The sequence below is a fragment of the Malus sylvestris genome, chromosome 4 (genome assembly GCF_916048215.2).
Source record: "Malus sylvestris chromosome 4, drMalSylv7.2, whole genome shotgun sequence".
Lineage (NCBI taxonomy): Eukaryota > Viridiplantae > Streptophyta > Magnoliopsida > Rosales > Rosaceae > Malus > Malus sylvestris.
Genome location: NC_062263.1, coordinates 8,573,719 through 8,589,874, shown reverse-complemented (window position 1 = coordinate 8,589,874; position 16,156 = coordinate 8,573,719). Strand labels below are relative to the sequence as shown.

The 16,156-nt window shown below is 39.6% G+C and overlaps 3 protein-coding genes across 3 annotated transcripts; all 3 read right to left on the bottom strand.

The window, feature by feature from the left end:
- Positions 1–1,285: 1,285 nt before the first annotated feature.
- On the bottom strand, positions 1,286–1,775 carry LOC126618092 (uncharacterized). The gene is made up of 2 exons (XM_050286190.1): positions 1,587–1,775; positions 1,286–1,543 (listed from the first exon to the last, which is right to left on the bottom strand). Exons 1-2 carry the CDS (start codon positions 1,773–1,775, stop codon positions 1,286–1,288), a joined length of 447 nt encoding a protein of 148 aa, XP_050142147.1.
- A 5,786-nt stretch (positions 1,776–7,561) lies between these two features.
- On the bottom strand, positions 7,562–8,053 carry LOC126618091 (uncharacterized). Its single transcript, XM_050286189.1, has one exon. The coding sequence runs from the start codon at positions 8,051–8,053 to the stop codon at positions 7,562–7,564; it is 492 nt and encodes a 163-aa protein (XP_050142146.1).
- Positions 8,054–11,165: 3,112 nt separating this feature from the next.
- LOC126617620 (scarecrow-like protein 28) lies at positions 11,166–14,394 on the bottom strand. The gene has a single exon (XM_050285641.1). The coding sequence runs from the start codon at positions 13,556–13,558 to the stop codon at positions 11,507–11,509; it is 2,052 nt and encodes a 683-aa protein (XP_050141598.1). The 5' UTR covers positions 13,559–14,394; the 3' UTR covers positions 11,166–11,506.
- Positions 14,395–16,156: the final 1,762 nt, after the last annotated feature.

Sequence of the window (16,156 nt, the reverse complement as noted above, 5' to 3'; positions counted from 1 at the left end):
TGATTGCTTTTGTAAATGAAGCTTTTGAAGCTAGAGCTCTGTAAATGAAGCTTTTGAAGCAGATTGACATGAGTGATGCTCATGAATGTTTATGTTGATTGACATGAGTGATGCTCATGGATGTTGACATAAGTGATGCTCATGAATGTTGACATAAATGATTGTCATGAATGTTTATGTACGATTGACATGAGTGATACTCATGAATGTTTATGTATGAATGACATGAGTGATGCTCATGTATAATTTTGGAGTACTGGGCGTACTTTTGATCACCTAGTGGGTGATAATAGCAGCAGGTTGCCGAACAATTTTGAAGTATTGGGCGTACTTTTGATCACATGGTGGGTGATAATAGCGGCAAGTTGCCGAATAATTTTGGAGTACTGGACGTACTTTTGATCACCTAGTTGGTGATAATAGCGGCAGGCTGCCGTATAATTTTTGTAGTACTAGACGTACTTTTGATCACCTGGTTGGTGATACTAAAGGGCCTGGCTCTTTTGGGCAGATGGGCCTTCGCCCTCCACATAACATTCCAGCCTATTTATTTTGGGCTTTGCCTTTTCTTTTTTTTTTATTACCCTCTGATAGGGTTTATACATATATCTCCGAAAGATAAGAAAAATATATCATTCAAAAATAAGAAAAGTAGATCACATCATTCTGGTGGGGTGTTTATTCCTTGCTTTTGCTTTCTACTTTTGTTTCCTACTCCATTTCCAAACACCTTTTGCTTTTCCTTTTCTCTTTTTGCTTTTGCTTTCTCTTTTGTTTTTTTTTTTCACCGCACTCTCTCTGTCTCTGCACCTGACAGACAAAAGGAATCATGATAGAATAATAATAGGAAGCTTTATCTTTTGCTTTTATTGATCTCTCCGCTCCTTCTCTGTCCACCCATTATCTATGGCCTTGGAGACCATTTGGCTTTAAGCTTTTAATTGCCACTGTAATCCTTGACCCGGGTTTCGCTGGCCCTGTCCCATTTTATCTATGGCAGAGGAAGGTGCAGTGGTCACGGTACACATTGTTGCTTGTTTTGATCCTCACTATCTGTGGCAAGTGCAGGCCGGGGCCAAATGAGCTCATCACGTAGTAGATGCAGGCCGGGGCCAAAAGGGGGTCGTGGTAGGTGCTGCTGAAGATCCTGGAAAACGACGGCGTTCTGGGTTTGTACGCAGGGTACTTTACGACATTGTTGAGGAACTTGCGTGCGGGTGTGTTGAGCTATTCTTCGTTCGAGTACCTGAAATCGGCGGTTCTGAGCAAGACAAAGCATACCAATTTAGAGCCGATATAGAACGTGGTGTGCGGGGCCTCTATTACGATGTCGCTGGATGTGGTGAAGACGAGGCTGATGACGGGTGATGCGCAAGGTTGCTGGTGGCGGTGCACTTGGAGTCAAAGGAGGCGGTGCGGTGGATGATGGTGGCGTAGGCGTAGAAAGTGCCAGAGCTGTGGGGGTGGCGGCGAGATTGTGTTGGTCGACGGCGTCGGAGCCGACATTGTGTAAATCAAATAAATCCTGGACGTTGATTAGTACCTACAACAACAACAGCAAATTCTTTGATCTTTGTTCAAACAACATTGATCCCACGATCATCACTAGCATTGAGCTTTAGCACGCTAGACTTGTAAAGTTCAGGTCTGAAAAGCTGGTGAGCGGTGGTGGTTTTTCCAGTACCCGGCAGACCATAGAAGGGCATGTGAGGACAATTTAATGTCTCGAGGGTATTGGTGAGGACTCGGACCACCTCATCCTGCTGTGGTGCCATGGATGTCTTTTTTTTTTTTTTTTTAGTTGTTGTTTGTTGTAGTTTGTGCGCGTTTTCAGCCATTACTAGTGTCTGTAGGCTGTAGGGGAGAGAGACAGAGAGACAGAGAGATATTTTGAGTTTGGGTTTTGGGATTGAGAAATTTGGATCTGTGGTTTTTAGGTAAGCAAATTCACGGTGGATATTGTGGTGAGGTTTCACGGTGGTGAGATGAAAAATTGAGAGAGGACTAACATAGCTTTTCGTGTCGGTTCCCACAGACGGCGCCAAATGTTGATGCACAAAATCGGAGGGGTCTTGAAACAACATAAATCCGACTGTGAAACTGCAAGAAAGTAAATAACACAAGATGTATCGTGGTTCACCCCAAGGTTTGGGCTACGTCCACACTGCTATTGTATTTCTGAGGGAGAGAGAGCTCTGAATATAAGAGTGAGAGCTTTGAGAGAGCTTAGAGCTTAGGGGATGTGAAGAGGCTTAAGAAATGGCCTTCCTTAATGAGGAGAGTGAGGGGTCCTTTTATAAAATAAGGGTTCCTCACTTATTACATATTTGCCCCTTCCTTTATTACATAATTACATTTAAGTCCCCTGAGTATTTATACGAGATCTAAATACGGAGGCCCTAAGTATGGTACAAACAGGCTTCGTCACATAGCACACCCTTCCAGGGATCAGAAGACTCATAGAGGCATTTCAGCCTTCCTTAGCCACTATCGTGTGATTTACCAGCGTCTTGACGTGCCATGTAAAATACTAGCCTGAAATTCATTCCCAATCACTGAGTCATCCGTGGTGGTTATGTTGGCACAATTAGTTGGTATAACATGGTTGGCAGTTGAAATCTATTGCAAAAGTTTGATTAATACCATATTAAACCGAAATTGACAAACTTTTGGATCAAAAGTCAAATCTTCTCGATCGATTATATTTTGTTAATAATATGAAAAGCATAACATAAATAATGCATGTAGTGTTGAAAATGTTGGTGGGTAGTGAATGCCCACAGTGACTTTGGTAAAGTTCTTCAATGCCCTCACAGATTGGTTTTCAGCATTGGCATTATTATACACACACATTTTCAATGCCCATGAAATTTACAACCCTCAACTTTGAAAATACATTCCTGAAACAAAGTCTATTCCAATTTCATGGGCATTGAAAATGTGTATGTATAACAATGCCAATGTTGAAAACTAATCTGTGAGGGCATTAAAGAACTTTACCAAAGTCACTGTGGGCATTCACTACCCACCAACATTTTCAACACTCCCCCTTGGATGCCCACATATCAACATCAGTTGCCTCATTAAAACCTAGCTTGGAAAAACTCAGTGGGAAAAAACCATAGCGAAGGAAAATGAGTACAACTTTACCTGGATTGTTGATATAGTGTTAAGTATGCTTATGTTGCCTCGTTAAAACCTTGATAGGAAAAACGCAGTGGGAAAAATCCTAATCGAAGGAAAAAGAGTACAACATGCATGTATCATGGATGCTCCCCTTAATATGTATCTCCCTATGATTCCGCATTCTTCAAATTTAGCTGTTTGGTAAGTCGACGTAATCCGATACTTTGCACTAACTTTTTAAACGTGCATTTTGGTAGAGATTTGGTGAATAAATCTGTCAGATTTTCATTAGAACGGATTTGTCTGACTTCAATAACTTTAGCCTTCTGGAGCTTATATGCACTGAAAAACTTTGGAGATATGTGTTTAGTTTTATCGCCCTTGATGAATCCTTTCTTCATTTGGGCAACACAGGCTGCATTATCTTCATGAATGACAGTTTGAGTGTTTGTCTTTGAAGGTAGACCACATGAATTCCGAATATGATGGATCATTGATCTTAACCAGGAACATTCACGACTTACTTCATGTAAAGCAAGTATTTCTGAATGATTTGAAGATGTAGCAACTAATGTTTGCATTGTTGAGCGCTATGAGATTGTTGTATCTCCATTCTTAAACACATATCTAGTTTGTGAGCGGACTTTATGAGGATCAGAGATGAAACCAGTATCTGCATATCCAATAAGGACCTGGTCATTTGTGGAGTTCTTTTAGTATAAGAGATCCATGTATGTTGTCCCACGAAGGTATCGCAATACATCTTTGACACTCTTCCAATGACGAATTGTTGGAGCAGAGTTATACCTTGCTAACAAGTTAACTGAAAAAGCTATATCTGGTCTAGTACATTGTGCTAAATACAACAAAGCACCTACTGCACTCAGATGTGGTCTTCTGGACCAAGGACCATTTCATTATCTTCTTTTGGACAGAATGGATCTTTCTTAATGTCCAGAGAACGAACGACCATTGGCGTGCTGAATGGATAACCTTTGTTCATGTCAAATCGCTTCAGGATTTTTTCAATGTAAGCTGATGTGAACCAAAATTCCATTAGCACAATGCTCAATCTGCAGGCTAAGACAAAATTTTGTTTTCCCAAGGCCTTTCATTTCGAATTCGCTTTTCAGATATTCAGCAGTTTTATTGAGCTCTTCAGGGGTTCCAACTAGATTCATATCATCAACATATACTGTCACTATAGCAAATCCAAAGTTGGATTTCTTAATGAACACACAAGGGCAAATGACATTGTTGATGTATCCTTCTTTGATCAAATACTCACTGAGACGATTATACCACATTCATCCAGATTGTTTTAGCCCATACAATGATCGCCTTAATTTGATCGAGAGCATACCTCATGGTATGTTACTTGTTTCAGGCAATTTAAGTCCTTCTGGGACTTTCATATATATGTTAGTATCTAATTCTCCATATAGATACGCGGTGATGACATCCATAAGTCACATGTCAAGCTTTTCTGAAACCACTAAACTGATTAAGTAACGAAACGTAATTGCGTCCATTATAGGAGAGTATGTCTCCTCATAATCAATTCCAGATCTTTGCAAAAAACCTTGTTCAACGAGTCATGCTTTATATCTTGCAATCTCATTTTTCTCATTGCGTTTCCTTGTGAATACCTATTTGTAACTCACGGGGTTTACATTAGGCGGGGTTTGGACTATTGGTCTAAAAACATTTCGCCTTTCCAAGGAATTTAATTCTGCCTAAATTGCATCTTTCCACTTAGGCCAATCTTGTTTCTGTTTACATTCATCAACAGAGCGGGGCTCAATATCATCACTTAATATGATTTCAGTGGCTATTATGAATGCAAACATATCGTCAATGGTTATTTCATTATGATCCCACAATTCATTAGTACATGCATAATTTATGGAGATTTCTTTGCTCTCATGTACTGCTGTCTCTTCAGGGACATATGTCTCATCAAGGACATTTTCTTCTTCTGGAAATCCAGAATCATGAATTGTGGATTTGTCATTCATTCTGTCTTCCTGAATGATTTCATTTGAGTTGTGCCCTTGTCATTCTCTTTCGAGGGGCTGAATCTTTTGAACCTAGTGGTCTACCACGCTTTAGGCGTACACCAAATGAATCATTCACTACCACTTTATTTTGTCCAACAGGGACATCAATCCTTGCAGGTGCATTTACAGCTGGTATACATGATTTTGTCACTTTCATAGCATCATTAAATGCATCTGACATTTTATTGGCAATGCTTTGAAGATGAACGATTCTTTTCACTTCATTTTCACATTGAATGTTACGTGGATCAAAATGAGACAATGTAGGAACAACCTATGTCAGCTCTTTCCGCCCTTCTGGAACGGTCTTTTCTTCCCCTAATGAGGAGAAAACTGTCTCATCATAGTGACAATCAGCAAAATGAGCTGTAAACATATCACCTGTCAAGGGTTCCAAATAATCTAATGATAGATTGTGAATCAAAACCTACATAAATTCCCAGTCTACGCTGAGGTCCCATTTTAGTGCGTTGCGGGGGTGCAATAAGCACATAAACAGCACAACAAAAAACTCGTAAATGTGAAATGTTTGGCTGATGCCCAAACACGAGTTGTACTGAGGAGTATTGGTGGTTGGCTATAGGTCTTAATTGAACCAATGATGCAGCATGTAAGATGGCATGTCCCCATGCAGAAACTGATAATTTTGTTTTCATAAGTAGAGTGCGGGCTATAAACTGAAGCTGCTTGATCAATACTTCTGCTAAACCATTTTGAGTATGGACATGATGAACGAGGTGTTCAACATTGATGCCCAATGTCATGCAGTAATCATCAACAGTTTGAGACGTAAATTTACCAGCGTTATCAAGTCGAATTGACTTAATAGGATAATCTGGGAATTGTGCTCGTAACTTAGTTATCTGAGCAAGAAGTCTCACAAAAGCTACATTCCTAGTAGACAAGAGACAAACATGTGACCATCGGATAGATGCATCAACCAAAACCATAAAATATCGAAATAGTCCACATGATGGTTGAATAGGTCCACAAATATCCCCTTGAATTCTTTGCAGAAATGATGGGGATTCAGCATCAACCTTTAGTTGTGATGGTCTGATTACCAACTTCCCTTGAGAACAAGCCTTGCAAGGGTTATCATTTAAGATAGCAATATGTCTGCTCAATAATGGATGTCCATTAGAGTTGGTAATGATCCTATGCATCATGGTAGATCCTGGGTGACCTAGACAGTCATGCTAAAGCATGTAAACTTTTGAATCAATGAACTTCTGGTTCATAACAGTATGTGATTCAACTGTCTTTATGTATGTATAATACAATCCACTCAACAAACCATGCAACTTCTCCAATATACATTTCTGGGTATCATTGGAGGTAATGCATAGATACTCCACCTTTTCTACACTTTTCGTTTCAATGTGGTATCCATTTAAACGTATGTCTTTGAAACTTAACAAATTTCGAGTAGATCGAGTAGCATACAATGCATTATGTATGGACAATATTGTTCCATTTGGTAACATAATATGGGTTTTCCCTGAGCCTTCAATTACATCTGATTTGCCTGATATTGTTGTTACCCTTATTCTTGTAAGCATCAATCTTGGGAAATACTTTCAATCTCGAAGTATTGTATGCGTAGTTGCGCAATCTACAAGACAAATATCTTTGCCATTTCTCATGTTTTGAGAATGAACATAGTTTTTATCCATACTCTCTGAGTAAGGGAATCAGAGTTAGAAGCAAGTTATAACATGAAATTTACATGCCATTTTTATTGAATCTGAAATGCTAGTTTTAAACTACAAGTTCAGCATAATAAAAGTACATCAAACATAAACGATTCAGTCGGACCGGTATACTTCATTCCCCATTTCCATAATGAAGTCTGAAACATCTAGGTGAGTTGTGTTCAATTGTCCTGATAAGTCACACACTTGATCAGGTATATCCATTGGTTTAGCCTGGTCGATAAAATTAGTCTCGACACCCTTCTCCTTGAGGAGGGCTTGATACATATCCACCAGATGTTTTGGGGTACGACAAGTACGTGCCCAATGTCCATTGCCACCACACCTATGGCAGGCTCCTTCAGAGTTCCTAGAAGCATTGTTCATGTGAGCTTTGCCTTTGTGGCGATTCACATTTTTAAAGCTCGGGCCTGAATTATGCCTTGGAACCTAGTTGTGAAACTGACCATCATGTTTCTTACCTTTCCTGTTCTACCGAACTCATTTGTGTCCATGTCCTCGTTTATGATTATTGCCACCAGAGGATGTGGCGTTCATTTCAAATGAAGCAGCATTCACTTCTGGGAATGGTGCAGATCCAGTAGGTCGAGAATGATGGTTTTTCATCAGGAGCTCATTGTTCTTTTCAGCTACCAAGAGTACAGATATCAGCTGGCTGTATTAAGTGAAGTCTCGTGCTCTATACTGCTGCCGTATGAGCACATTAGAGGCATGAAATGTGCTGAAAGTCTTTTCCAACAAATTCTCCTTAGTAATAGTATCCCCACAGAGCTTCAGCTGAGAGGTAATTCTAAACAATGTAGAATTGTACTTTGCCACTAACTTGAAATCCTGGATTCTTAGGTGAGTCCATTCATAACGATCTCCTGGAAGAATCACCGTTGTTTGGTGATTGTATCTGCTTCTCAATGTATTCCAAATAGTTAACGGATCTTCAACCATTAAGTACTCGCTCTTTAGTTCCTCATCAAAATGGCGACGAATAAAAATCATAGCCTTCGCCCGCTCTTGAGAGTATGAGCTGCTCTCTTCCCTGATGGTATCTCCAAGATTCCTTGCTTCCAGATGGATCTTAGTATCTAGTACCCAGGTAAGGTAATTCTTCCCGGTAATGTCCAGGGCAGCATAATCAAGCTTCGCCAAGTTCGCCATTTTCTTTTCTAAAAGAAAATGAGATGTGTAAGAACTTGCAATAATATGTATTCCTGGAGGAATATAGTGTTAGAATTTCTGGTTCTTACAAATTTTTCATTTTAATCTTCAGGCCAAAATGATAAGCATTCAAAACTTCAGGCTCGAGATTTTCAAGATGAATGAGGAGGGCGATTGTACCACACCATTCTCATTGAAATAATGTAACATAGAATGGGCGATTATTCCACACCACTCAAGTAGCAGGAAAATTTAAATAATCATAGCAGTGTGGGCGATTATACCACACCACCTAAAATTGCAATGAAATTAAATTGCAGGCAAATTAAATATGCAGGGTAGGGCGAGCGATTATACCGCTCCACCTAAAATTTGCAGTAAAATTAAATATATAGTCCAAGATAGGCGATGATACCGCACCATCTTGGATTGCAGTAAGATGAAATTTGCAGTTCAAGATGGGTGATTGTACCACACCCTCTTGGATTGCAGTAAAAATAAATATTGGGTTAGTAATTGATATCTATACCAAACAAGAAATCTAAGATGTATGTAACCATTAGGTTGAGAACTAGAAGCAGGCATGGAGCAAACAGTTCGTCGCGAGGGTATATCGCGCAGTTGAGGCAGAGGAAGAAGATGAATAGTAAAAACCTTAGAGGAAACATTTTTTTTTGTTCGGCGAAAAGAAATGAGGAATAGTTATATTTAGAGAGTCGTGCTGATAACGTGTTATAAATATGTAAAAGTTGGAGGGATAACCTTTTTAGTGAATGGAGCGAAGCAGGCGTAAAATGTCATACTGAAACGATAGCACAAAAGGATAACAAATAAAGGAGGGAGGAATGGATACTGTTATTGATCTTTCTTTTTTTCTGTATGTTTTGATTGCAATAGAGTGCTCTATTTATAGAGCAACTTGTATTACTACATCCCATGAAATTGGAATAGACTTTGTTTCAGGAACGTATTTTCAAAGTTAAGGGTACATATTGAAATTTACAACCCTTTTAATTTTCGGCCGTTGGATCGGATGAATTGAAGAAGATCAAATGACAGAAATTAATAAGGGGTGTGTGAGAAGAAAAAAGGGGTGTGTGGATAGCACACCCCTTAGATTTATAGCCGTTTTATGTTACAGGAAGAGCAACAAATCATGGACCCGGCTGCTCTGTCCTCCCAGTTCTCATACACTCTCATCCTCTCATATTTTATGTGATCACGGTTAAGCCACGTCAACATTTTATATTGATTTTTTTATAGAGATAATTAGACAAAAAAGAATAGTGATATAAAATGTTGATGTGGTATAACCATGACCGTACAAATAGGAGATGATGAAAATGTATGGGAAGTGGGTGGGCAGAGAAGCTTGGTCCCCAAATCATTGTCGAGGATGTCATGGCAACCATCACATGCATTGCTGTACTAACGTGGACGAAGAGGAAGAAGACAAAGAAGATGAATAATTGACAACAACTTGAACAAATTGACACCGCCAAATTTAGGTCTTGATATCGACGTTAGCGGCAAATCTAAGGAGGAGGGGCCATCTCTGCAGCAAACTGTTCTTCCAACTTTGTATTGATATTATTACCCTGGCCGGTGCCATACAACAATGTCATGCAGATGATCAAATCAACAACCTTGTGGCTCAAATTTAGGTTTCTTTTCTGCATTTGGAGGTTGTCAGCGTCAAATGTTTTATTCATGATTATAAACGATAGAATATCTATAGAGCAATTCAGATAGAACAGAACAATTCGTCCGTAATAGTCGCACGATAAATATACAGTTGAACTCAACAAACAAGTAGTATCCAACTTACATCTATGTGCATGTGCTTTGGAGTCGGGACACTATAGTCAAATAGAGGCAATTGCCTACTACTAAAGTAAGCATCAAAACTTTACCTAGGTGAGATTTTTTGTTCCACTAGATAATAGGAGGCAAATTATGTTGATTTTGAAGAAAGTTGAGATTCACCGTAAAATCAATTAGCAATATGGGAGTAACCCAATCTCTTATCAGCTCTTATAAGGTTTTTTCTTTCACTGATGTAAGATTTTTTTATCTTCACATCCTCACAGATTTTAATTTATAATGAATAAGATTTCCCTGGCTATTGTTCCACCGGGTGGTGCTAAGTTCGGTTTCGTATTAATTTAGCATGGTCCGCTATAGACAATGAAAGAGGAGACTAAGATCAAATTATAATTATATTATTCTAATCCTAGATAACTTATTTTAATTCTATATTATTCTATAACATAGAGGCATCATGATATCATATAAAGTGATAAACAATGTTGTTGACGGCTGGAAATTTGTGAATTTCAAAAGAAGTGTCAGATGATTCAAATACTAAAAAGATTATCTCTCTAACATCAAATATATAATGATATGCTGACGGTAACATTTGAAGATGACTTGAAAACTTAAACCAAACAAAACATTTTATGCTACCAAATGTGAAAGCATCAAAACAAGAAAAACCCAATCCAATTGTTTTATTGGGCCTACTTGCCCATTCTTATTACCAAATTTTCGCATCAAAACAAGGTGCTTCCAAGCATTTTTTGTTTTTTTTGGAGTAGCTGAGACTTGAGATGATACTTGTCACTTTTTGTATGTATGACACTGTCACTCCTTAAGTATGTGCCGGTTGCTGCCGGATTCATATAGGGGCCTGTATGCCTTTTATTATTACACATGAGAAATTGTCCAATGTTCTTTTGATCTTCTCTTTGAGCATGACTGTCACGACGAGAGCGAAAAACGCTTGACAACTTGCTCCAAAAACGACTTGCCAAAATTGCGTGCGAACGCTATCTTTGCCTTAAGAGATGCTTATGGATTTCGAGACTTGAATTAAAACATTAGAAATGAATGCAAATAGTTGAATTTAAACAGAATTTTCTTCCATTTTCTGATAATATCTGCACATAACCACTGTTTGTAAATGCAGACTAACAAATGCAGAGAGGGAGAAGGAGGGAGGGAGGGAGGGAGGGAGGGAGAGAGAGAGAGATGAACAGCCATATCATATATAACAATGGAATTTTCAGCTACATGATCCATTAATACAAAGTAGAACAAATGACCAATCAAATAGATAATGTGACTTCACTTCACTTGACTTATTTAAATAAAGAATTTCAACATTACATAAAGAATCAAAGAATAAACAGAAATTCGATTGACTCTGAATACTAACAACAACATGGACTGCAAAGACTTGAAATCAAATATCAACCTACAACTGCTGTAATTCTTACAAAACAAATGATTCTGACACTATCGGACGAAGATTTATCTGCAACAAAAGAATGAATGAATACTTGTGACAGATTTCCCCTACCTACAAAGAATTCTGTATCCCTTTTTTCTGTATGCAACAATGGAATCAAAAGTGACTGTATTGTGTACGAAGAAACTAAAATCCACGGCTATTTAACTTGGTTGCGAAAATGATGACGAGCTGCCTGCTGCTGCATCAACTGGTGTCCATGCTGAGACTGTGTAAAGAGGCTGATCCATCCAACTTAGAGTAAGTGCTTCTGCTGCTCCGTTTTTCTCTTGCTTCTTCACGGTGTAATTCTCACTAGCATACATCTTTAACAGAAACTGGCTCTGAAGCATTTCCCTCTCCGTTATCCCTACGCATCGAAACCCTTCTTGCTCCATCAACTTCCTCCACTTCTCAAAGCTCTCGTGCCTCTCCAGCCTGTCGCTTCCTTCACAAGCAATGATGTTCCTAATTTCTTGTGCAAACATCTCCTCTACTTTGATCCTGGCCTGGCTCTCCAAGGGAAGACTAGAACCAATCGAGTCAAAGATGGCAGAGTAGTACTTCAATGAGTTGGAGACTCTTGTCTCCAACTTAGACTCATTGTGCTCGGCCTCTTGCTCTGCCATAAGGACTAATGTCGGGTTTGTACTTCGAATGAGTCCCAAAAAATCCCTCAGCGCTCCTCCTGTCGTGTCATAAAGCGTCTTGTGCAGTTGGAAAACACAATTCACAGCCACACTCTCATGCTCCTTGACATGAAGCATCCAAAGCCTCACATCCTCCAACCTATCCACAACCGGGTGGAACTCAAAAGGTAGGTTCAGTGCCCCAGCAAATCCAGCAAGCCTATCTCCTGTCTCGTTGAGCTCTTGCTTCGACTCCCCTATCCCCGTGATCCTAACATGGCTCGGAGGATTGGTCCTTGACACCAAACTCTGGAACAAACTGGGCCACTGCAGCCCTTGCTTGATGTCGAAATCTATGATGTGAACCCTGTCCTTCCCTTCAAAAGCTCTCAGCAGTATCTCATTTGAAGTGAAATGAACAAATTTTGGAATTGGGCTAACCTGGTTTAGAAGCCTCAGCTCAATCCCAGAGTCCTCATCCCTTCGATCAAACTTTCGAGGAGCGTTGATCTGAAACACATGAGGCCAAAGCCTTGTGACTCTCAGAGATAATGCCTCAGTGTAATAAGCAGAAAGCCGGCTTATAGCGCTTCCTTTCGGCGAAGCAAGCTCCCCCAACTTAGCTATAAAATGGTTGATTGCTGCAATGTTCTTCAACCCAATTGCCTCCACACAAGCTGTAAGCAAGCTGACAAGCTCAAACCCTAGATGCTCTGCCTCACTCTCATCATCCTCCTCCTCCTCTGCCACAACCCCTGCTCCTCCATGTGGGACAAAAGGATTCCGAGTACCGTTACCCGTGTCGTGTTCGGAGGCACTCACATTTACCCTCAAAGCCAAGCGCTGGCTCTCCGATGAAGTACTCGACCCTGCTGACCCTTCCCCCACCAGTCCACGGCTAGCCTCGCCGCCGCCATCCTTCTTCCCCAAGTCAGTAATTTCAGTCACAATTGAGTCCAACCAAGGATTGTTCGACAACGGAAGAGGCTGCGAAATCTCCTCTGCCGGAACATAACAAACCCTCTCTTCATCCCCTGAACATGTCAGAGAGAACGGAGGCTGAGTCGTCGTTGGAGGGAGATGGAAGCCAGGCTGAAACCAAAAATTCCCACCACCCAATTGGCCTAAACTCAAACCACCGCCGCCTTCGCCGTCACCGCCATTATCCCCACAACCCCTTTTCCTCTTTGCCCTTTTTCTGAAAGACTCATCATCATCCACCGGGTCCGCGAACCTCTTCCCTCTCTTCTTCTCCCCCCAAAACTGATCATGATTCTCCTTCCCTGTCTCCACGAACGCCGCTGTTGCCGTCACAGGACCGCTGGTAGCCAGAGGAGGCAGCCGGATGCTCTGCTTCAGAGAACAACCGCCCGCCTTCGAATCGATCGATTTCTCAACCGAAAGCCCCACAGGCCTAATGGGTTGCGACCTTGAGGTGTCCTTGCGGGGAAAACTGCATGGTAAGTCCAATCTCTGCGTGCTCATCGATGGTAGCTGGAAACTGCAAGCTTGTAACTGGGCCGCTGCTTCACTCCTCAATCTATGCCTTGGTGACAACAATGTGGAACTAGAGCACCCAGCCAACATATTCTATGATCTTCCTAATTTTTTTTTTCAATTTTCTTCTGGTAATCTTTGGTTAATTTCTGTGCAGCTAAAGATCCACCCACCCAATGTTTTTTGTTTCAATTTCTTTTTTGATCTCCCTAGCTTTCTCTTCTTCTTTTCGGGTTTCGAAAAATGTATGAACTTTTGAATGAATGTGTGAGATTAAAAGAGAAAATCCAGAGAGATAGACTATGTGAGTGAGTGTGTGAAAAAATCAACAAATAGGAATCCGATGAGTGAATAAATCAATCAAATGGTGTTTGTGTATAAGTGTTGTTTTTCCTATATGTGTGTTTTTTTAATGCAACAAAGAAGAGATTATGCTAAAAAATTCCAAACCCAAATCAAAGAATCAAAGAATTTTCATAAATTCCTACAACAACAAGATCATCGGATTCCGAAACGTTCAAAGAAAGCTCATTGGGAAGAAGAAAAGGTCTGATTTTGGATCACCATGGAGAAAAAAACGGAGTGATATGGAATAATGCAGATACATACATGGCGGATGATCAAACTCTGAGAAACTTTGAGGCCCAGACCAGCATTTGAATCCCCCATGGAGAACAACACCATGGATGAAGCAGAACCCAAAAACACTTTAAGCTTGCATGCGTGAAAAAGATGAAGATCAAGCAGCTCTCTCTCTCTCTCTCTCTCTCTCTCTCTCTGTCACTCTCTGTCACTCTCTCTCTACCCAAAAGAACCGAAAACCATAGAACACTTGTGTTTTTATATATTAACAGGGCTTTTGGCCCTCTCTCTCTCTCTCTCTCTCTCTCTAGACAATCTCCATGACTGTCTCGATCATGGAAATTTTTATTTAATTTTGTAAATTGTGAAAAAAATGGAGGGCAAAGAGGAGTGAAAAGGGTGTTGGGAAAAGACTGAGGGGGGAGTTGGGATTTGTGGGCCGTGTGATTGAGATCCGACGGCGGAGAGAGATGGGGTATATGACCGTTGGGGGTTGTCGGTGAAATATGACCGTTGGGGGGAAGGGGGGGTTTGGTGTACGGAAATGGGGTTGTGTGGACACGTAGTGCGCACGTGCCTGTGCCTGCTTTCCTCCTGCCTGCACTTCACTCGACCGTTCGAGTACAATCATCATTGGGGCTTTTTTTATATTTGGATTCTGTTTAATTTCCACTTAACTTAATTAAGTATGGTTTAAACTGTTAAAGCATACTTAATTAAGTTAAGTGGAAATTAAACTTTAACTTCCTTAACTTCTTTCAGGGCCCCCTGAGTCCTGACCAAGCAGATTTTTGACACGTGGTGGCCAAAGCTTCTGCCATGTATACTTCTTCCACTTCTGTATTTATATTGTTTTTAACATCTAGGAAATATATTAATATGGAAAATAAATTCGAATTTAGAATTTCTTTCGACACGTACGCATTATCGATTTCTATTTTTAAATAACGTGAATCAAACCTACAAAGAGCTGACATGCATTAAAGGCGAGTAATCAACCTTGTGCTCACATCCAACTAATTTTTAACATTCTCTTTCGACATTCATACGATAAAAACTGTTAAAACAACATCTAGTTAATACGTGATTATGTAGTAAACTTTATGTGCATCCTCTTGCAAACAAAACATTTTACATTACGACAATTCTTAGTTTCTAACCGTTTAGTCTTAGAACCCAATTTTCATACCCCAAATGGACTTTTAATTTTCATACCCCACTTGTTCTCTTAATTTCAATGTTGAATGACCTTTTCACATTGTAAAAAATAGATAGAACCCAAGAATTATTGAGTTTGAAAACAAGAGGACAAATGCTGTAGTATTATTCGTCCACTTCACTGAGCAAGAAAATGAACTCTTCAACGGTCAGGATTCAAGTATTATCCTATTACGCTTAAGAGTTTAAATTATAATATATCAATCTACATGTTGTTTCTGCTAGACAATCAATGTATATTCATAAGTGTTGATGTTTATCCTTGAGTTTTTGTGTTATCATATATATAAGATGTGAATTATAACGATGAGTAATACATTATCTTAAAATCCGTTAACGTGTAGCATTCTTATGTTAGATATCTAAATTACCAATCTTAACTGAACTACCTATTTGTAGCATTACAAAGTAAATTGTTACACATCTGTGAAGAAAGTTTTTCTCAAATTTATATAAAAGGGAGGTATTCGTTGATTTATCCTCTGAACTTATATCGAGCTGTCAATTTACTCACTCAATTTTTATTTTCGTCAATTACTACCCTAAACTTTTATTAATAGCTGATTACCACCATGCCGTTAGATTTTCAAATTTACCATCTGTTTTACCCACAATTGTGGGGAATCTGATTGGTATGTGATAAATTTTAACAAAAAATTAAATGGAAAATTGGAAAATCTAACGGCATGATGGTAATCAGCTATTAATAAAAAAAATCACTAAGGTAATTAGTTAAAATAAAAGTTGGAAGAGATTAAATTGGCAGTTTAGTATGAGTTCAAGAGGAAATTGACTGATACTTTTATAAAAGGAGTAATGTTTCAAAACTCATATGGTGGATGAGAGAGAGAGAGAGAGAGAGAGAGAGAGAGAGAGAGAGAGTAATGA

Coding starts and splice junctions, on each gene's coding strand:
- LOC126618092 (XM_050286190.1), bottom strand. CDS start 1,775: ATGGCACCACAGCAGGATGAGGTGGTCCGAGTCCTCACCAATACCCTC. Junction 1,544..1,586: donor GTGATGATCGTGGGATCAAT/GTTGTTTGAACA, acceptor TTGTTGTTGTAG/GTACTAATCAACGTCCAGGA.
- LOC126618091 (XM_050286189.1), bottom strand. CDS start 8,053: ATGGCGAACTTGGCGAAGCTTGATTATGCTGCCCTGGACATTACCGGG.
- LOC126617620 (XM_050285641.1), bottom strand. CDS start 13,558: ATGTTGGCTGGGTGCTCTAGTTCCACATTGTTGTCACCAAGGCATAGA.